Raw genomic sequence first — 22,746 nt, forward strand, 5'->3', positions numbered from 1 at the left:
CAAGGAATAAACATAGTGATGCCCACAGGCATCCTACTACAGCCTCGGGATTTGATCCAGTTCAGCTGCTGTGCATTAAACAGATTCCCAACTCGCCCTCACAGCCTTGAGCTCGGGTCCACACCAGAGTGATCTTGAACCCTGTCATAAGAAGAAAAGCATTTCAGAGGATCCTTAATCCCTTCCTACAGACTTCTGGTTCTCTGATATCTGACTGTTCTGCAACTCACCTGTTCTTGGGGCTAGTCTGCACACCTGTGGGCAAGAACTGGATTTTAATTCGGCAAGGGAAGGTCCGGCCTTTGCTTTGGGGTTTTACAGTAAATAAACACAATGCCTTAAGATGCAACATCCTGACAGCCCCCAAAACAAACTGCAGGGTATCATGGTGAAGCCACAGTCAATATTATGGACCTTATTATCACTGATCAATAGTCACACTGCTGGAGAACCAAGGCATCTCCTTAATGGCAATGCTCTAATGAATATGGAACACTTTCGGATTCAAGGATGGAATTTTCACATCTCAGTCCTGTTGAGAGCACTTTTACAAGCTCTACAAGTTCGACTCAGTTTGCAGAGAGGTAGGAATAAAAACCACCCCTGAGGTAACAAGTATAAAACACCAAGGGAGTAAGCTGGAAGTAAAGTGTCTGATAATTACATGAAATTCTGCACATTATCTGAACCTTCCAAGTGTATAATGAGCATTGCAATAATGAGTCAATGAAGGTTCTCCCTGTCACGTGAAAAAGAGGACTGCTAAGAAAGCCAGAAGTCGTCCATGGACTTCCCCCCAACACAGATGCTGTCCCAAAACTGGCAGGCAGCTGGTTCTCAGCTTCCCCAGTGCACTGGGCAGCCGTGAACTTTGATTGGGAGCACCAGGAACTAACCACAAATCCTTTGTAATGATCCAAAGTAATCCCTCACTCTTAAACCACACTGGAGATAGAATCATTCAGTAACTTATCCAAGGCAGAAGATCCTTTACTCAAAACACCAATGGCATGCTAAGCACAACCAACAATGCCCGCATTTAAAAAAACCCTCTATTTCTATGTAATGCTTTTAAACAAAGAATTTTCTTAGAACAAAGACATCAGATGATGTACACATACCTCAGGCTTCTTGAGCTGTCCCCTTCAGACCTGTAAAGTAATACACAAATACTTAGGACACAGTTGTTTCCAGCATTTATAATTCAAAAGCCATTCTCTCCCTCTGTACTTCAGTGAGTGTCTCCAGGGCCTGTTGGACTTTTTCTGCTAATAAGACATTTAGAAAAGAAACACGTCTACTTAGGCTGTGAGGAAATCTATTAGAAGCTAAAACCCAGTTAACAGCTGAGGTCAATAATTGCAATATTAAAACACATGACACCCTCTGAACCCTCAGTATAGATTTTCCTCGAACATGCTCAGAGATTTCTGTTCCATCCTTACAAGTGGAAAGCAACACTCTGGCACTATTCTAGTAGCAGATTAGTTTGTACATTTTAATTTTTTTCTTCACCTCTTCTTCACTCTTTAGCTGAAAAGGTCACAGGCAAATAGGTCTGGAATCCAATGCCCAGCCTTATCAGGCACTACTCAGAAAGGGCCAAGGCTGGCAAATAAAGGTAATTTAAAATATTTTAAACCTCGAGCTTGTCTGAATTTCATAAATGTGCAAGAAAGAGGGATAATATATAATAAGTTACCCAAGCTCCTGAGGGGCAGTTTTTCCTCGGGTGAGATAATTTCATCAATCAAACTTGGAACAAAACCTCCCCTCTTTCCCCAATATTCTTTAAGCAAAGAAACTTAATTCAGGATCATTCACACTGAAAAAGATTCATCTCTGAGGAGAAACGGGAACATAATATTCCATTTTCATGACCAAACAAAAATCCAGAAGCAAACATACATCCACTTGCCCAGTTCCTTTCCTCCCTCACTCCCAAAGCTGCCTCCTCAAAGACAAGGGGAGTTCTTCAGGAACCAAAGAACAGATCCAAACACAGTTTTTTAACAGGCACAGCAGCTTCCAAGCAGTTTTCTCAACACAGAAGTCCTGTGAAGATGAGCTCACCCCTGCACCCCCAAGAGAATGAAAAAATTAATGAATCCAGTGCTTAATTAAGCGACTCCTTCCCACACTCAGATCTCAGCAAATTCTGTCTGGCAGAACACACACCTGAAAAGATGTCCATGTAATTGCTTGTGCTTTCAAGTTTTCAAACACAGGAGAAAACTGCTTTGTAGTGTCTTAATTTCCTGCCTTTCCTCTGGACTGGAATAACAAACTCATCCAACACGGAAAACATCTCCAAGTGCTCAAAGCATTCCCATGTCCCTGGAAGCAGCACCAGCCATCCCAAGCCACTGCTCCAGCAGCACATTTTCCCTCTCATTAGAATTCAAGAAGTATTTTCAGTGAGGTGAGGGTGATCTCCAGCTGATCACCTCCCAGCCCAGCAGCAAACAGACAAAGGGGGCCCACCCACCACCTCTTCTTTATTTTCAGGATTCCCAGAAAAGCTGGGAAATTTCACAACTCTGCTAAATTTGCATTTTCAAGGCTAAAGATTTACTCGAGTAAATTCCAAAGAGTTGTTCAGGGCTGGTCAATTTTGCTCAGGGAACGAGTAATTGATGAGCAGGGCTGAATGAACACAGCGCTGAAAGAACCCCCTACGTGTGGTTTGAAATAAAGCATTCGATTTTCTTTGAGCATTCTTTAAAAGGCAGGATTGGGGATCAATATTTAATGTTTCTGCTCACACGGGAAGCATGCGCTGGGCTCCGGGTTAATTCTTTTTCCTTTTGCCCCAGACAAAAGAAATGATACAGGCACTGCTGAGACAAGGAGAAAGGTGAAAAGACTTCTGGCAGTATCTTGCATTATTTATTTCAAGGTAGACCTTAAAGGAGAAAAAAAAAAAGCCCACAATATATAGAATATCTTCTGTGCTGTAGTACTTGGAACAGCACAGATTCCATTTAGATATCTGAGTTGTATCAGTGATGAGATAAATGTCAGGCAACGTTCTCCAGGATTTCTCCTCTCAGCCCTGGATGGTTTCCAAGATTTCATTTTGAGTAGAATATTACAGTATTATTACACTCCTATTGAAGTACAAGTTTGTCTTCTTCCTGACCCCAGGAATTTCATTCTCAGTAGGAAATACGATAAAACACATCCTTTTTGAGATGGTTATAGCCAAGAGAAGCAGAAATTATTTTCCTACCAGTAGTAATTACTGTAATTTCATTGCAAGCAGAGGCCAGGAGGAACAGATACCATCATAATAAACCCTGAACCAAAAACCAAATGTAAAGAAAAACAAAAAGCCCGTACTTGAAAGGCTACAAACCAAAGTGACCGTTAAAATCCGGAATGATTTTTGAGTTTAAGTACTGCCATCACCCCCTGTCAGTCCATATCCAAAACATGGATATTTCAGAAAACAGCTCCGCTCACGCTACCAAAATGATTTATCTTTGTCACCACCATCTTCCTATAAATACCCCATGCAGGAGAACAACAAACCAACTATCTTGGCTTCCAGTTGCTGACTTGGTTGGCAGTTTTCCAACAAACCATCCTTGGTGGGAGGTGTCAGCTCCTACAAATTGGAAGCCATTTATAGGAATAACACAATTTCGAAGAAAATGTTGAGAAAAGCACGAGATGGAAAAGCCCTTCAGATTGGGAATGTGAGAGCTTCCCATTCCCAGGTCTCTGCTCACTGAGGTGACAGCAGGACCTCAAATCCCAGCAGCAGCAGAGCTCCTTCAGTGGCTTTTCCTCATTCCAAAGATTTTTGCAAGCCTCTGGCTCACAGAGGGCAGCAGGAAATGTTCAATTCTCAATACTCCCCCAAGAGCCATAATAAACAAGCTGGAAGTCTGGTGGCATCTGATTTGTTGTTCACACCTAAAGCTGCACTTAGAAGTGGAACAGCACAAGGTAAAGCTGCTTCCAAAGGCAGCTTCAGGACCAGCTTTCCTCTTGCTCGTTAAGGTAATCATTTTCCAAATAAAGCACTGCACAGGACCATCAAGGAGTATGATACAGGCTGAGACACACAACTACCCCTGTAACAATTCCTAGCTGAGCAGATACTTTATTTGGGCAGTGGGTTATGGCAATGTCTTACAAAATTATACAGCAAGTAGTTCTAACAGTTTTTAAAATTGTTTGTCTAGGATTCATGTTTGGGAGTGCAAAATGTGGTACAAAACCAGCCAAAAGCAGAACTGAAACCCTTCTGTAAGAACCCACAAGTGGACAGGGCTTTAAATAGTTCACAGAGCCACCCCTGTGGTAGGAATCCCACTCAGATCTCACCTCCTTAGAGCTGTCACTTCCATCAGAATAAAAAGAACTGGGGAAAAGCCAAGGTTTCTAACAGCATGTCAAACATCCACTGAATAACCAGGCTCCATCTTCTCACAAGCCACAAGAACTGATGTCATTGTAGGAGACTCTAAGGTAGAGTGTACAGTAACCACGTATTAAAGAGCATTCCAATTGCATTTTTCACAAAAGGGAAAGACTGAACCTAATCTGTACACAGCAATCCAAGGATCAATGCATTTGACTAAGCCTTGCTTTGAGCACAGAACGTGCCTCAAAAGCCAAACTGCACCAGCACAGGTTGTTCTTCTGTAGTGTATTAAATCTCTCAGCATCTGTAATGCAGAGGAACAGACTACCTTCAAGGGACAGAGCTTCAGGGAGGATTCATTGACGGCTACAGAAATGATCCTCCTTGTATGAGGAGCAGGGAATAGTGTGAGGTTCCTGCAGGTGAACATTCTGAGCAGCAATTCAAAACAAGGCACGTGTTGCCAGGAAACCTCCAACCCCATCTCAAGGCTATTAGAGCTTTCCAGGACTTCTAGTTGAGCCTGCTGGGTGTGAATGATGTTCTGTGCCCTGTGGATCCCAGCAGATGTGCAAAGCTCTGCCAAGGAAAGCAACACTCTCCTCTCAGGAGTCTGGGAAGAGCAGCCTCACGACAGCACTGAGCTGAGTTGGAATAGAACCTCCCCAGCTCAGACACACTCGCTGTCCTGCCCTCATCCCCGTGCCTAGAGGGTCTGCATCAGCACCAGAGCACTGCCAGCAACGTAAAAACATGGTTTGGGTTGGGAGGGACCTTAAAGCCCATCTCATTTCACCTCTGCCACGGGCAGGGACATCTCCCACCAGATCAGGCTGCTCCAAGCCCCGTCTCACCCAGCCCACATCCTACAGACACAGGCAGTGGAGATTCTCCTTTCCAAAAACTGGTGTGGCCAGCAAGGCTCTCTGTGTTAGACAGAGTCAAAAGATTCTGCTGGGCTGAAGACTTGAAAGAAGTGGTAAAAAACCTTGTAAGACCTGTCCAGTCAGTAGCATTTTAACAAGGCAAGCTTCAGGATGAGAAAAATGATGAATTTCACCACTAATTAAGCCCCTTCAGCAAAGATTCTGTCATTATGCACAACGGGGTGAACACCTTTACATCAACACAATTAAACCCACTCACCACAGCCTCCCACAAAATCCCAACTAAGTTATAATGGTACCAACCTCACACCAAGGTCCCACGACTCTTGGTCACTTCAAAATAGAGGAAAACAGTATCTCGGATCATATTCCATGTTTTTAAACATGGATTTGATGTCATGATGAATGCATTGAAAGCCTTCTGCTTAATTTGTCTCAATGTTCCACACACTTCAGCTCCCTGGGCACCAGTCCACTGCTCACACCCTCAAAAAAAGCCATAAATACATTCTGAGTGCAGAGAGCAGCAGGAGTTTAGATGTGATTTCCCACCACCAAGCTGAAAAAGAAGTTTCAATCAAGTCCCAGACAGTGTAAGATTTAAAAGTCATATCAGCAAAATACATACAAGCTAAATTTGGGCTGCTACTTGGACCATGATCTCGTGGCAGCTCAAGCATGAAAGGACACCACCTCCCACATGGAATGGCATCATGCAGACAAGTTAATGTGAGCTAAACCTGTGAATCACCCGCTGCAAAATCCAGGGTCAGTTATATAAGAAGCATTTTCAGGCACCATTTTGAAACAAAAGCCAGCCAGCATGTGCCCAGTTCCTGCTGTGTGCTGGGGACAATCACCAGGTACTGCTGGAAGTGCTGCTCTGGGAGACACCCAGTGCTTCCCCTGAAAACAGACAATTCCCAGGTACAGCTGCTCTCCCCACGAGCCCCCACACAGGGCAAGGAGCTCTGCTGGGCTCTGGAGGAGGGTGTGGAGTGAACTCTGTGCTAAAGCACAAGACTGACTGCTTAAAAAGGACCTGTTTGCTAAATGGACTCGATTTTAGACCTACAAACACCAATTAACCCCGTTCACAGAGACAGCACAGTATTTCACCCAGAACATCATCAATTACGTTCTTTTTGTCCTTATTTTCTCCAACTCCAATTAAGGAAACTGACCTTTCAGCCATCTTAAGTGACAGTTAATATTGCAGATGCCCTTTTTTAAATACAGATTTACTCTGTGCTGTTTGCATGCACTCCTGTTTATGCAGAGCACCTCCAGCCTCAGAAGCATCCTCCCATCGCAGCTCTGGGAATGCACTGCTCATGTGGCAGTCACTCCCAGCAGCTCTTTAGTCCTTACAAAGCTATTACACACAGACCATGGTGAAAAAATAGCTTTTTTTTTTTTTTTAACCTTTAAAGTGAATTCTAACTGCGAGCCTGGACAGGAACAGTGAAAAGAGCCACTTCTACTTCCATGGATTCCATCTTTGTCACGCTAAGCCCAAGCAGACACGTCTCAGCCCACAAGAGGCAGCAGACACTTATCTCCTACAGATAACTCCCTGTACCCTCTACTCCAGCCTGGCCATCTGGACACAATCCTGAGCACTGAGCTCTAGGGAGCCCTGCTTGAGCAGGGAGGTTGGACTGGATGACCTCCAGTGGTCCCTTCCAACTTGAACCATCCTGTGATCCTATGATAAATACCGTGGAAATGCAGCTCCTGGCACATCGCCTCCATAACAAGCTTGTTATATCCATTCCTGGACTGCTTACAGCCACTACTGTCCAAGAAACGTCCCTTCCAAACTCTCAGTGATCTCTGAGGAGGGATTTGCAGAAGCCCAGCCTGATGCCACTGCCCAGCCACTGCTCTGTGCCATATGCTCCGGGCTGGCTCGCACTCGGGCGGAACACAGCCCTCCCCACACTCACCTTCTTCAGCCAGGATGGGCTTTATAGTAACCTGGGTTCTCTTGATGCCTGAAAATAGTTTGGAGAACGGACAGGCTCCGAAGCAGGCAGCCTGTGCTTCCCATCAAGGTTATTGGGACCATCTGTGCGCTCGGCAGGAGCGGGAGCAGCCTCCCCCAGCAGGGAACAGGGACACGCCGGCAGGTGCTGCATCCCAGCACCACCTGGGCAGCCTGGAACTGCCTCCCAGACCAGAACATCAACACAAACAGCTAAACACATGGGAAATGCAGCATTCAAGTGGTGCTGCTTGTGCCTAACCGGAGGACTGCCGCTATCCCTGTGCACAGCAATCCCTGTGACCCCGGCAGGGAAGGGATGTGCCATTGCACTGACACCCCTGTGGCAGCCCAAAGCAGCTGTGCTCCACACACAGACAAGCTGAGACATATTTTGCTTCTGTCCAGAGTGTTTGGTGTCACCTGTGGAAGGTGGGGCAGGAGCCCAGCAGCTGCTCTGCCCCGTGCCCCCCGAGGGGCCTGGCACATGTCACAGCAGCCTCACCGATTCTGGCCAGTCCTGCCCAGCTCAGTTACGAACACAATCCTTTCATGTGCACTGCAGGAGCACAGAAAATGCTCCCTGGGATGGAAATGCAGCCAAGCAGAACTCACAGGAGGAAGCTTTGCTCCCCACAGTTCTCTGTTCCCCTTCCCGTGGCAGGTGGGAAGTTCAGGGCGTGGAGGGCGTGGAGATGTGAAAGCCTCCAGGATAACACATCCCTGCACCAACAGGGTCTGCAGCCTCCCTGCCTCCCACCAACACCTGTCCCACGAGATGAAGCCATTAGACTGCACGGAGCAGCCTGCTGATGATCTCAGTAAGAGCACTGCCAAAGAGCCATATGGAAGGGAAGCAAATATTTCGCTTTGGCAAGCGAGGGGTGATCTTAAAGTCAGCAGCAGAATGAGGACTTGAATCTCAAGTGGTGAGTAAAATATCCTGGGTTTATGAGTTCCCAAAACCATTCTACCTCTTTTCCTTACACTCCCCTTCAATTGTTTACAATTCGCAGTAGCTTTTAAGAAAACTAATTACAGAATCCTGAAAGGCTGCCTCCATTCTGTTTGAAAAACACCTCATTCTTACTACATTTATCATTTCACAAATCAGTCAATTCCTTACTTTCCCCTGCAGCCAAAACTTTCCAATCCAGTTGTTTCTGCCCCTTTGACCTGCAGCCTTGCCTGTCCCTACCCCAGCTCAGGGACGAGCAACTTCACAACCAAAATTCCTTTAAATGTGTCTTTCCAGCTCAGGTCATTAACTGAGGTGTGGAGTGGGTTTTCAACAGCTGAGGAAGAGAACTGCAGCTTAACCCCAGAAGTACTGAAGAGCTGTGCAGTAAATTTTTAATATCTAACTGCACATCAGAAATCTCTCTCCAGTTGCAACATCCTTGTGACCACTTTTTTCTGCAGAAGGACAAGGTAGTGTTAAGCAGCATTAGCATATGGGGATCACCTGTATTGAATGTGGAATATTGAATACAGAAGGCATTATTTTAGCTTAAATTAAGGGTGATCAGAAGTGGAAAGCCACTGGACAGGATTATTTCAGATTTCTATTTCCAGGTAAGGCCTTAGGAAGAAAGAAAAATCTCTCTAAAACTGGGGTTTAAACAAGAAGCTCATCCTTTTATCTTACATTCAGTGAAGCTGCAAGTGTGGCTTTTCTACAGTCATGGCCCCAATTATGGTCCCTTTTAGAGACCCTTCCTGCCTCCAACAGCAGCTAAATGGTTCTCAGACTATGAAGACACAGCAGAACACTTTATCATCAATTTAGCCTCTCAACATGCAATCATTGGCATAAACATTTAGAAAATTATCAAGTTTCATCTTTCATTTGTATTGAGTATTCCCTATTTTCCTTAATAAAATCCTCTGCCTGCAGAGGCTTGTTGTCAAAATGTACTTTACACATACGTGGGATCAGAGAGTTAAAGGCCAAGAACCTTCAACAAGAATGAGACATTTTCTGCACATGAAATTTATGCCCTTAATCCTCAGGCTTTGGAGACCATTACAGCTCTCTCCACATCTTTCATATAAGACAAGATCTGTGTTTATTCCATAAGGAGAAAGAACAAACTGTAACACTGATGGGGACAGCTGGCACCAACCCTTCACCCCAGGAATTCATCTGCTGACCCAACAATAACTACAAAACCCAGCACTGGAAACCTCCCTATGCAATTTAAACCGAGGTACTTTATGGATTAAAATTTCAGGGTAAACTACACCCAATCCTATTTCCCGAGGCATCTGCTCGTTAAATTCCACACACAGGTTATGAGATGTCTGAGTGACTTGCCAGTAAAATGGCAAAGTTATTTTTTAGAGAAAATTGATGGTGCTTCTAGAGAACAAACTGTTGAACACAAAGATGTAATAAAAGTATTAAAGCCTCAACAAACTCAGCCTCTGGATTAACCTCACTGCCTGCACTGGCAGTGTTTGGGATGGTGCCAAATGTGAAGAGAACCTGAAACCTTCGGAGTCATAAAATCTGCCCTCTGTGGACTTGCTGTGACCTGCACTGGGAAGAGCCCTGTCACCACTCAGGACAGGAGCTTCAGGACTCCACAGACTATTTCTGGTACATCACAGAATCCCACAATGGTTTAGGTGGGACAGGATCTTAAAGCCCATCCAGTGCCACCCCTGCCATGGGCACCTCCCACTGTCCCAGGCTGCTCCAGCCCCAATGTCCAGCCTGGCCTTGGACACTGCCAGGGATCCAGGGGCAGCCCCAGCTGCTCTGGGCACCCTGTGCCAGGGCCTGCCCACCCTCCCAGGGAAGAATTTCTTCCTAAAGGATGTTTAAGTCCAATCCCTCTTTGATGAGGTGTTGATCTGCCCCGAAGCCAACCTGATTTCAACGGCCACACGGGAATTCCAAATGCCACACGAGTTCTGCTGCCATTGATGTAACTCTTTCCTCCAATTAAGACCAAATTAGAAAACCTGAGAAGATTAAGAGAAAACCAAGTGTGCATTCTACTACTATAAATCACCAAACGGACGGCATAAAGAACGGAATTTAAATCTTCAACTTGTTTTATTTCAATTCCCAGTTAGATCTGTAGAAACACTGCAATTTGTAACTATTAAGTCTGCATGCAGAAGCTACAAAAACACCCAGCTCCACGAGACAATCCCACAGACAGGATTCTTGGCTTCTCTCTGGGTGCCTGGAGGCCTCAGCTTCAATTATAATGGTTGTACTTACGGCTAATGGTTTTCTTGCTATTAGTCAGCTTCCATCTGTCCCACAACCTGCAGTGGTTACTGGCACAGCCACCCCCATATAAAATGTCCTTCCTTTGAGAATCTGGAGGTTACAGGTTTTTGAAATTATGTTGGCACTGAATGGAGCAACACAGCCCAGTTCTTCACTTCTGAAAACTGCCTTGGAAAGGTTTTGGTGGGGTTTTTTGTTTGCTTTGTTTGAATTTTGGGATTTGTTTCAGTGAGGTTTTTCCATTCTTTTTTTTAGGGGGCTGAGTGGGGAGAGGCAGTGTTTAACATGGTTTGTGGGGTGGCTTTTTTCCTTTCTTAAAATCAGTCCCCAAACAGAAGCTTCAGTCCTATCACAACTTTCAGGGAGAGTTTTAACCACTAATCCAAACAGCTTTTAGAAGCTTTACTTCAAACACCTTCTTTATCCCCCACAAGTGTTATTCGAACACTCCCTGAGAGATCCCTGCACTATCAGTTCTACCTGATTTTCCCTCAATTCACAGTTTGGTATTTTCAACTGCCTCTTGACATTGCCATGTCTTGTTTTTGTCCTTTAGGTCAAAGCACTCTCCAGCAGCTCACACTGACCTGGACAAAACCAATGAGTCTTCAGAAGTTTTGTTGTTGAATGAAGGTTTTTTGGTTGTTTGGGGTTGGTTTTTTTTTTTTAAATCCTCAGAGCATTACAAAAATAAATTGTGTATCGCTGTTCACAGTAATGTATTTCAGTGCTGGTTCTTGGTAGCATAACCACCTCAAGGGAAAGCAGATCATGTCTATCTCCCTTCACCACTAGCAAGAAAACATGCACAGTTCTGTACCTTGGAGGTGAGCTCTTTCTGCTCAAAACCACCTCATAACCTTTCACACCCCTCCTATAAAAGAGAAAAGCAAAACACCAGGGACACCAGGATGGCTGCCCCATCCCTGGGAGTGTCCAAGGCCAGGTTGGACAGGTCTTGGAGCAACCTGGGATAGTGAAAGGTGTCCCTGGGGTGGGACAAGATGGGCTTTAAGGTCCTTCCCAACCCAAACCAGTGTGGGATTCTGTGACTTCATTAAGCATTATCTCATCAAGCTGATTCATTGCAGATTGGCCCATCTGCTGCACCACAGCTACAGCAGCCCAGCTTAGAGGACCCAAGCCATGATTCCCACTAAGAGAGTGACTTGCATCCTTGTTTGTTCCCCTGGCACAGCGAGCAGAGGGCAGGACTGAGCAGGGAATACAGTCAGCTGTCAGTTTGTGCAGGAACTTTTCCATACATCCCTCGGAGAGAGAGGTACAGAAGCCCAGTTCCTACAGCAAGTCAGGCTATTCCCACTGTGACCTTCCCAGAGTTATTTTCACTGCCAAGACATTTTGTCTCAGCATTTCTCCTTCTTATAAGAAGCATTTGTTCATTCCAGAGCTCTGCAGCTCCAGGACATCCAAACCCCAGTATCTCACAACTGGGGATATCACAGCTGATGTCATTTGTCCTCCTCGTTATCTTCCTTCACCTCCTCCTGCCCTTGAGCTGAAATAACGTGAAGATTCTCACTGCTGCCCTGCCAGAAAGTCCAGGTGACCTCTGGAACAGTGCTGAACTTTCCTGAGTTCACTGCAGCACAGCTCCTGTGCCTGCACTCCAGCACATGCAGCCCCCGTCCCTCTGGTTTATGGACGTGCACTCAAGGACTCAGGATCTCTGCCCTGGATCCCCAAGCATTAACAGTTCCCCTGTTGCCACTTTTTAGTCTCCTCTTGCTCTGTACTCTGCCCCACTAGCACAAAACAGGGCCTGCTGCTCACACTGCAAACTACACCTATATTTAGGTAAGAGCACATTGGTATGAAAAAGGTTTCAAGGGAAATAAAACAGGGGTGGGAGGGAAAAAGGGCAGGTGTAGAACCAACCTCAGCCATGTAAGAGCATGTTTTAGCCACATTCAAGGGGAGCACTCAGTTGGCTTCGTGCCTTCTGTTCAAAACAACACAATGTGGGTTTATTTGGCTGTTGTCAAAGAAGTCTATAAACAAATGAATTTATTTTTAGCTGTGCTTGAGCTGCCAGTGAAATTTAAGCAACACCCAATGAGTGGTACTGGCACAAGCAAATGAAATCATGATAACATTTATCTGGCACTCAAATTGCTAAAGCAGGCTTTGCCTTCTCAGGGGTCAACACTTAGAGCGTGTAAGAAATTTAATACCTTCAACTCTGTAAACCAACACGAGTTTATATTCAATAGGTGCAGAGCTGGGGGAAGAGCATCCTTTTGGATGCTCATCCATCAAGAGCCTATTTTTATAGTACTCTGACATTACAAAAGCAGTAACATTCCACTCATGGAAATAGCCAAGCTCAAAGATCAAACACTGATGATACTCCAGAGGCTTCTTTACATAGATACTGAAATTTAAGATTGCTTTCCTTTTACAATAAATCAACTGTCCCCACCTGAACAGTCACTTTAGTTTGGGAAGTGATCTTGATGGATCACTGCTACCTGGAGCAATGAGCTCCCAAACAAATCTCTCCTCGTGGAAGGCAGCTCTTGTGGATAATGACTCCAGAGCCCCAGCCTGGACCCTGCAAAGGTGGCACCAGCTGGATCCCTGCTGAGCAGAGGCCAAGGACAGCAGAGCTGACAGGACAGGCACATGGTGCTTGCAATTATCTCTGTGCTTGCAAGCTGCACAAAGTTTGTGCTGCACAAATGCTGCTCAGAGACACCTCTGCAGGTCCAGAGCAGCTCACACACAGTACCCTCAGTACAATTCCTTCCTCAGGTAAGCACCACCTTCTCAGGGCTTAGCAAACATTAGGCAGCCACCCATGTAATGGCAGGAAACTCGTGGGCAGGGGCAGAGAGGTGGGGAGGTGCAGGGGACAGGATATTTCTGTGTGTTGGGAGCCTGTCCTGCTCGTTACAAGGATATAAATGTTAGGCCACTATCAAGAGGTGCAATTCCTACACAAAACCAGCAATTTTAACTTCAACCTCACTGGTGCTCTCGCTCCTGACAGCAGCAAGGACACGGTGATTCCCATGGCAACATCAGCACAGAATGTACCAGCTCTACTGAAAACACTTGGTCTTTCCTGGGGCAACTGAAGCATTTTCTGCTGCATCCTCATTGTTACAATTATTTGAGCTGTACTGAGGAGTCAGGAACCTGCCCATTAGTGGTGGCTTGGGTTTTTTGACCTGAAACAGAGATGTATATAAGATTTTGCAAAAGAACTACAAATGTCCCAATAGAATTAAACTTAACTGCATAATAAATCCCATAATATGGGGTCAGAGGATATTTCAGCTGTGTTATTTTTGCACAGAAAAGTGCACACTGGACAGACTGACCCCTCTTTAGAACCAATTTGCAGCTCATGAACACCATTTCCTTCTGGTGGGAAGGATGAATCTATTTCTGTTTCAGCCCTTTGCACCAAACTTCCAGGGCTGCACCTCCCATGCATTCTACTCATTTCACTCCTAGCTTACACTGATTATTTTTCCTCCTCACATTGGCCATGTGGCACTTTTATCCAGCCTCTGACTCTGGTTTTGATATCCTCAGGGTGAGCTCACAGAGGATGGAAAAACACACCTGAAAATTCAGCACTGAGCTTGTCCGAAGAAGATAGCAATGCAACATAAATTCAGATCATCCAAACTCCCACTGTTGCCACCAAAACTACTGATTCTTTTCATTCACTCAAAAAAAGAGAGCAATGACTAAAACCTTCTCAATGCCACTCCTCTGGGCACTAGTAGAGCATTAATGTTTAGGAGTCCTTCCCTTAAATAAACATCTCTAGGAAAGCTGGACTGCTACAGGTGCTTTGGTATTGCATTTTTAAGTGAACCAGACCAATTGTTTGCTTTCTAAGACCCATTTAGCTCAGCCACCACATTCTAGGAAGAAATACCAATTTCTCGGCTTTTTTACCATCCTAGGCAAATTTTCAGAATGCAGAAATCAGCACAGGACAGGCCCTAAAACACTGTCCTACTTACTTTAACCATTGTTCAAAGACACTCCTAGAAGAGCTCTAATCAAGCCTAAAGTTCAAAATGAGAACGCTGAATCTTTGGCACTAACACCAAAGCTAGCACTGAAGGTAAATTCCTATAAAAAGCTTTATTTTAGTGCCTCCAAGTGCACAGCCCCTACCAACCCCAACGAGCTCAATTCCCACAGCTCTGAACTGCCACACAGGAAGTTTGCCAAGCTTTTTTCTTCCTGATGTGGAGAGACCACAGTAAATGCAGGTTTTTTCCAGCAAGATGGGAGTCTTTCCACTCACATCAGTGTTCTAGTTTACATCAGCAAGCTCAAAACCTTTGGACAGCAAATACATTTTTCCTGTCATTACTTAATATTTCACTGTACACAGAAAGCCAGGAAGGAGCTGAGCAGTGTTTATGTTCTAAACCACAAGAACACAGAGTTCAAACATGATGAATTTTATTTACAAGTGTAATTAAGGTTTGACGAAGTTTAATTAGTTGGCAGATACTAATTTTGACATAATTATTTTTTCCATGCCAGGCATAGCTTGTATTTATCTAAAATAGCTCAGCCAGTTTGGTTTCCCCTGCCCACTGGCCCTGTCCTTTCACAGAGCACTGCAGATTTAAGTCATGTCTAGGACAAAGAGCAAATTCACCAGGACAGAGGGATCAGGAGCAAGAATGTCACCATTAAAACACCCAACAATCAACTCACACAGTTAAACCCACACATTTTTAAAGTGGTGGCAGACACTACCCTTTTGAATCATTTACAAGAGGTTGTTTACTGCCTGGGATATTGTACATGGAAATTTCCATGTGGAAGCACTGACCCTGCTCATCTTCTGTCTTGGTAATCAGTGGAAGGTTAAAATTCGGTTACTGGATGTAATTAGTCCCTGTTTCAGGTTCTAAGAGAATAAAGATTGGCTGTAAATTGAATAAACTGACACCATTACAGATACATTCCATTTCTCCAACCATACCCAGTTTTAGATAATTCAGACTAAGACAAAGAGGAGACTTCACTGAAAAGTTTATGAAGTAATATGGTATAAAAGTGTTCACAAAGTGGGAAGATTTGTCTCCACTTTTTCACTCACAGCCAAACATTCTAACACAGGTTGGTTTTATTATTTCACCAAATGTAACTCTAAGCTGGGAACATTACACCAACATCACTATTAAATCACAGAAATGCTGAAGCACTGCAGTATTTTTATCCTGCTCCTCAAATGATGACAGCAACTTGAAAAGCCAAGAAAAACAACAGAAAGCTTCACCTGAACAAACATCAAGGTAAGGTCTCATTACAGAAAAGTCTGCCCCGTTCTCCAGGCCAGGTATCCACAATTCAGGCTCTGGGAGAAGAGACCAGCAAGTATTTACTAAAACTGCGATTTTTAAATGGACTGATGGAGCCTTGAGAAAGTGGTTACTGAGCCTGGGTTATGTTTAGTGACTCCACTTCAGATCTGTACAGACATTAGAGCATTTCAGTAGAAGCTTATGGAAAAACACTGGTGAATCTTCAGATACGTCCCAGTGACTTCAGTACAGACATTCCACCCCTTAATACGCCCTTTACAAAGTTTTAGCACTTCAAAAGCAATTCCAAGTCATTCCAGCTCCAACTCAGTTACAAGACTCTCCATCATGACTTTCCTCACCTGCTCCCAACACTTGTTCCAAGTATTTACAAGCAAATGGAAAGGCTGTGGTAGGTTCCTGTAAACAACTGAAAGAGCAGGATGCACAATTTTTGTCATTTCCACAGAATGGGAATGGAACAGTTTGAGAGCTTGTTTTCCGTGCTCTTTACGAAAGATGCCTTGTCACACACACCTACAGTATTATTAAGTTGGATGATTTCATTCTTGACATTTAAACTTAAAAATTAAGCTTGTAAAAGACTTGAAACGCTTTTGTCTGTGCCTCGTAAGCTAATTCAGAGCTGCAGGTGATGGCTGAGAATGTGTGAGGAGAGGAGTGCACGGCACTGCTTTCACATCCTCTGAGTAACATTATTCATAGGCAAATAACTCCATGAAATTCCCACAGACCATTAGAGACAAGGCATAATTTCCTTATCAAGGTTAGAACACGTCATTACATTGATGTTTGTTGATCATTTCTGCTTCCATTTAAATGTGCAGCAATGAATCCCCACATGCAGCAATGCTCAATTCTAACATATAATAGTGTTTAATTGCCTTTCCCCAAAGAGAAAGCAGCAAAGGGACTGCGTTCATCACTCTTTGTCAGGTAGTCAATAATACTATAGAACTCATTTTAAAGAAAGAGACAAGATATGCTATTAAGTGTTGATCCTGAATTTACAGTGTTTAAAGGTTCATTTTTTGCATCTATGCAAACAATAATCTGAACAAATGAGCACCTAGCCAGTGGTTTTCATCCCTCTCAACACTTCCTGGTATTTATCTGCTATCTGCTGTTCAGCTGCCACATTAAAACCACTACAGAGGGTTCAGAGGAAAAGAAAAAAAAATCACAAAAAGAACATTGTAGAGGCAGCAGGGCCTGCAGGTTTCCCTGTGGCTACAAATCCAAAGCCCTGCCAGAACTTCAGGGGGGCATGGAAGGGGTTAAGTCACACTTCTGCCTTTCTGATCTCCCAATTCTAAATAAAAAGTCACGAATTCTGTTATTCTGAAAACAACTGACTGAGCTTGAATGTATTTTCTCTGCGGACTTCGTGCAAGGTGGATGTTGTCAGGACAGAGCCAGGACAAGCTGGATCCCAACTCAGGATCCCATCAGATTGCACGGACAACACAGGAAGATTCAGGGACACTTTTTCAGCTGAGACACTTCCAAAAGGTACCAAACCGAGGATGTTTGGATCCAGATGTTTCCAGAGCCAGCTCAGTTGTGCTTTTCTGCAGGCACATTTGCAGAAGTGAAAAGCTTGAAGAAGAAACTGCAGTACTTGGATGCTGAAGCATATTGAGATATTGGGGATAACCCAAATGATGGCATTAGGTAAAAGCATCAGTAAAGACACTTCCACAGAAATCTGCCACTTAATAAGGGAAAAACCTTCGACATCTAATGCACAGGAGTTACATAAGTTACAGTGCTCTTCTCCATTCCTCAGTGCAAAGAGTTTTCTCTCAGGTAGTACAACATAACCTACAGAGCAGCTGAGTTGTGTGTATAAGGCCAAAGGACAGCAAAAGTCTGCATTATTCTACAAATTACAGAAATGACAGCCTCAAACACTGTGTCAAATATCACCTTTTAAACTCACTTCTGCTCCTTTCTCCCCACGTTCCCTTTTCCCACTCACAGGCATTGTGGATCCACAATTTTCTGTGCAACCTGGAAACACATTTGGAACCCAGCCAGCTGCATCTCGTTCTGTAAATGCTGGTTTGTGGCTCATCTTTGGCTGTCACCAAACCATCCTGGCCATTCCATCCTATGGACTTCTGCTCCCACACCTGCTCACATGGCAGCAGACCAGGGCTGCAAACCAGACAGGAACGATCCAAACTCTTCACTGGGAATCTGACACAAAAGGTTTGAGAAAGGCTGCAAAAAATTCCTGCTCAACATATGCCCCAAGGCAACTGCCTCCTGGAAAACATGGCAAGTGTCACAGCCAGAAACTCTCATGGTTTCTATCCTGTGAAGAACTATGATGTGGAAACACTGAACACAAAGAAGTCCCACCTGGATGTGCTGCACACCATCGGGGTGTTTGTGTGCTTCAGAGGTGCTCTGGGAGACACCACATCCTGCTCATCCCTGCCCCAAGTGGGGTTTTAGATTGGGCTGACAGCAGGGTTTGACAGAAACAGCTCAGGAAAATAATACGGCAGCAAAATAATTTTAGATTTTAATCAAGTATTCTACAGGGCAAACCATCCAGCTGAAATAGGAGTGAGGGGATTTCTGTGTCATGAGACTACTGCTTGTGCCAGCACGAAGCTGATGAAAGCCTGCTCCTTCAGGAGGAAAGGAAACCTATTCTTTTGGGCACCTGGAGCTAAAACCACCACTTGACAAAGAACCCAGGATATATCTGAGTATATTTATTACCAGGAGCTTCCTCGAGAAGGAGCTCACTTCAGAGAGGACAGCTCAGATCATCAGCTCATGTGGGATGGTTTCAGTCAAGGTTCCAATACTGCAATATTCTTGGTTGTAACTACACTGAGAGAAGCCAGAGCTCACACTGGACTGTCATTCCCACACGAGCACCAAAACCGAGCCCTCAAACTCACATTTTCAAATTCAGGAAAGGTCAGAGCCTGGGTTTGCTCCAAGTCCACCTCTAGCTGGAATCTGCACTGAGAGGATTTAGAAGAACCTTTGTACAATGCCACCAAGTCACTCTGGGCTGGCTCCACCAAGGGGACAGCACCCAGCCCTTGTGCAGCACTGCTGGGGACACTCCTGGTGCTGGTGGGTTACTCTTGACTGCATGGGACCAGGAATGTTCTCTGTCCCACAGCTCATCCCCCCCAGGCAAGTGCCAAAGGCATCAAACCAGCACACGAAGTTTGGTAAGCAGCAGAAGCAGTAAAATAATGAGAAGGTAAAGCCTCAGTTATTCTACAAGCTCTAATTATTTAAAACCACTTATTTTAAAATAATTTTAAATGGAAAGGAGGTGGTACTAAAGGATAAAAGTGATCTTGATATGAAGTGAATATACAGAAACACCATTTATCACCCACCACACCACACTTACAATAAGGCAAATATTAATATCCCATTTTCCAGAGGTCCATGACATTTTTTTCACACAGTACTTAAATTTTTAAGAGACTGGTGATGCACAGATCATTCTTTATAACCTGGAGTTGTACAATGCAGGTAAGAGTCAAAATACTCTATATTCAGAAGGCAGTTGCTTTAAGAAAATTAACTTGTACAAAGTTAGGTGTGTAAAGGAGATTACCTAATCTAGAACAAGTCTTCATGTAGCAAATCTTCAGGCAACTTGAACTGCAAGATAAATTTTCCTTCAGTGAAGGATTTTTCTCACTGAAGAATTCCCAGTGCAAAAAGCAGATTAAGAAGTGGGAAAAAAGAATGTACAGCACAATATTTTTAATATCTATCCAAACCTATATCCTCTAACAAGCAAGCTGGGATATATAAATTTATATGTTGTCTGTGACAAGAGGGCTTTTGTATCCTTTGCTCCAACAGTTCCATACATCACTTATACATTTATACAGCAAATATTCCCAGCAAAGGGATGTTCTACAGCCTCTGACATTTGGGCAGAGCCTAAGCTGAAATGGAACAATAATTGTTCTGGCCATTGGGGTGCAAAAGGCAGAGTTTATTGTGGTTTTCAGGAGCATTCACATCAAAGGCAATCTTTTATTATCTGCCCATGTCAAATAATTCTAATATCAGAAAACCTGAGCCATGTCCTTTCCAAACTGTTGGTGGAACAGAGAGTACCCGAGATCTACCTAACACTCCCTGCCTGGGCAGTGTAACTAATTCCATTTCCATCAGTGGAACTAATGGAACAGATGCAACAGAAGCAGATCAGATTAAGAAATAAAAGCACTTTGACCAGGCTGCACGCCTGTGAAAACACAAGGAAAATTAGGACTTGGGTTAGGAATATTCTATGACTCTTTTAGACTATTTAGTTCAGGACTGGAGCAAAAGGTAGGTTTTACATATATATATATAAAAACCAGGGCATTCCTCAGAACAAAAGCACCACAATAAAACTCAAACACAGCAGAGGAAGCTTCAACAGAATTGGCAAACAGATCTTGAAGAGAAAACCAGAAAAGCCTGCTCCCAGCAAAGGGAAGCCCCAGGCCTTCACCTCTGCAGCTGCTGCCCAATCACTGGGACACCAAGAAACACCTTGTCCTGTGCCCCCCAGCTGACACAAACAGCCAACACTGGGATTCCTGCTGTGGGCTTTGGGCTTCCCCATTAGGGAATCTCAGGAATTAATGGAACCCACTGACCCACGAGGCTGATCCGAAGGATGCACGTGAGCAGCTCCCTGGAGCAGCCAGTCCTGGTTCTCAGCAGGAGCAGGATTAGACATTCCCCTGCTGCAAGAGAAATTCAGGACGTGGAGAAGTTTCTCCATCAAGCAGCTTTATCCCTTTATGCTCCTGTCATTACAGCTCCCCCAAAAGCACATCAGCCCCTGGCTCTGCTCTCAGACTCCTGTCCAAGCTGCCAGAACACCTTGGCGTTGGCAGGTGCAGGACCCACGGATGACAGATGCTACCACAGGATGCTTGCACCCTGTGATAAGTCCTTGCTTATCAATTATGCAAAGCTGGCCAAACACACGGCAAGTGCAGGTGCTGAGCCAAGGCACCACTTCCATCCCCAGCCCTGAGTCCTCCCCTGCAGCAGGAGGAGCTTTGGAAGCCGTGGGGACAAGCTCAGGTGCTCAGCTCCTGTCTCCTTGGCTTAACCCAAGGAAACGTGTTCAGGTGTCTTCCCTCACTGCAGCATCTGTGCCACAGCAGGGAGCTGATGGGCAAAGGCACCACCACAGCCAGTGCCAGAGCTGCTGAGGGCAGGATCCAGCACTTCCAGCTGGTATCTAACAGCAGGTACCAGGTGGCACATTCTCTGTGCTGGTGGCTGAGCTCAAAACGCCGGCTCAGGTGAGCAACAACTGCTGCCATCAGCCCAGAGCACAGGAAAGTAAGAAGCCAGAAGAAGTAAGAAATACCTCTGGATATCTAAGTGATGCCAGGTACCACTGCTCCAGCCCACATTCCTTCTGGAGCCAGGAAAGGCCGGTGCTGCTGCTAAGTACAGGGATGTAAAATGCAATAAATACCAACAGAAGCACAGATGGTTTTGTGTTGAGTATTTGTATAAATACTTGCCACACTTCAGATGTCAGAGAAGGTGCTCACCAAAGGCCAGGACGGCCCCACTCACACATATCCAGCTTCACTACTGTGGTACAGACAGGAGAGAGGTGAAGCTGAAGTTTGCTACAAATTGCCTCCCCTACCAAAAGAAAAAAAAAAAAAGGGGGTTCTGAACCTCAGAACTGCCTCCCCCCACACTCACACAGCTTACTGAGAGCTCTGCTTAGCTCTGTGGGATGCAAAGGGGTACACAACAGTTCAAGCAGTAATTTACGTGACAGCACTGCCAGAACTTCATCCCTTCATGGAATCACAGGACTGTTTGGGTTGGAAGGGATCTTAAAAATCCTCCAGTTCTGACCCTCTTGCCATGGGCGTGTCAAACACACAAGTATTTCTCTATTCCTCATAAACATTCACTTCAGTGAAAGAATTAAGGCATGATTTTACAAACTTGCAGAAAATAAAAAACCAAAACTCACTGCCCGCAGTAATTCTGTACCTTAATCATCAGTTTGATACTCAGGGCAGCAGAGCACAGTGTTATCCCCCCTTCCAGTCTTGGCAAAGAGTGATTTCCCCCTCTGGGGCTCCACGTGGAGCTGACCCAGTGCTGGTCCAGCCAGGGCTCCTCCCAGCTCCATGTCCTGCATGACTGAGGGCAGAGAGAGATGCTCAACTACTGAATCAGATCCTACCCGTTTTCCTCCCATCAGCCATGGAAATTTACCTCCCAGCCAAGACTAAAGTGATTCCAACACAGAGAAAACTGATGAGGACAATTTATTGCAGCAGGATTTATCACAGGTCTTGATGTTCCCCAAGATGAGTCAGGAACTGAAACACAGAAGCCAAATTTTCCATTTGTGTTGTGTAAGTTCTACATCAGGAAAGCTGCTTTATTTGAAGGCATTTATGAGTGGTTTCATAGAAAATGCCATTGCACTTGTGTTTCTTAGAACTAGTTTTTGTGATGGGCTAATAGCTTCAGGTATTTGAATCCATTTGCATTTGGAAATGGCTCTTGGGCTTTTATAACACACTCAGAGCTGGTGTCTGGGCTAAAGGCAAGAGGCACTGCAGCTGAAAGACATCCTCCACCTCAAATTAATATTCAGACCAGTCAATAATGATATTGCTGGAGATCTTTAGTCAGCTATGCGACCCAAAGTTCATCAAGTTTAACTCAAAGTGCTTCCTAAGCCCCTGTCCCTGTCTCTCTTGCAGCTGGGTTTCCTGGGAAAAGGAGGGGCTGGGATTTGTCCAGAGCCAGCAGACAGGGTGTAGGACAGCACCAGGAAAATAACCATGCCCTCCTCACCCCCCTTTAGCCAAGGTGCCAACTGAAGCAACAGTAACATATCAAAAGTCTCTCACTGGCCATTTTGTCCTGTAATC

The 22,746-nt window shown here is 44.7% G+C and overlaps 1 protein-coding gene across 10 annotated transcripts in view; it reads right to left on the minus strand.

The window, feature by feature from the left end:
• IQSEC1 (IQ motif and Sec7 domain ArfGEF 1) overlaps window positions 1-22,746 on the minus strand; it is a 282,079-nt gene that overhangs the window by 224,535 nt on the left and 34,798 nt on the right. For 8 of the 10 annotated variants that reach the window (XM_032120906.1, XM_032120913.1, XM_032120910.1 and 5 more), the window contains exon 2: window positions 1,122-1,151. The exons of the other annotated variants lie outside the window; for them this stretch is intronic. In XM_032120906.1, coding sequence (XP_031976797.1) covers window positions 1,122-1,151 — 30 coding nt within the window. The remainder of the gene's footprint in view (window positions 1-1,121; window positions 1,152-22,746) is intronic. 10 annotated transcript variants of the gene reach the window in all.

The sequence above is a fragment of the Corvus moneduloides genome, chromosome 11 (assembly GCF_009650955.1).
Source record: "Corvus moneduloides isolate bCorMon1 chromosome 11, bCorMon1.pri, whole genome shotgun sequence".
In the NCBI taxonomy this organism is placed as follows: Eukaryota; Metazoa; Chordata; class Aves; order Passeriformes; family Corvidae; genus Corvus; species Corvus moneduloides.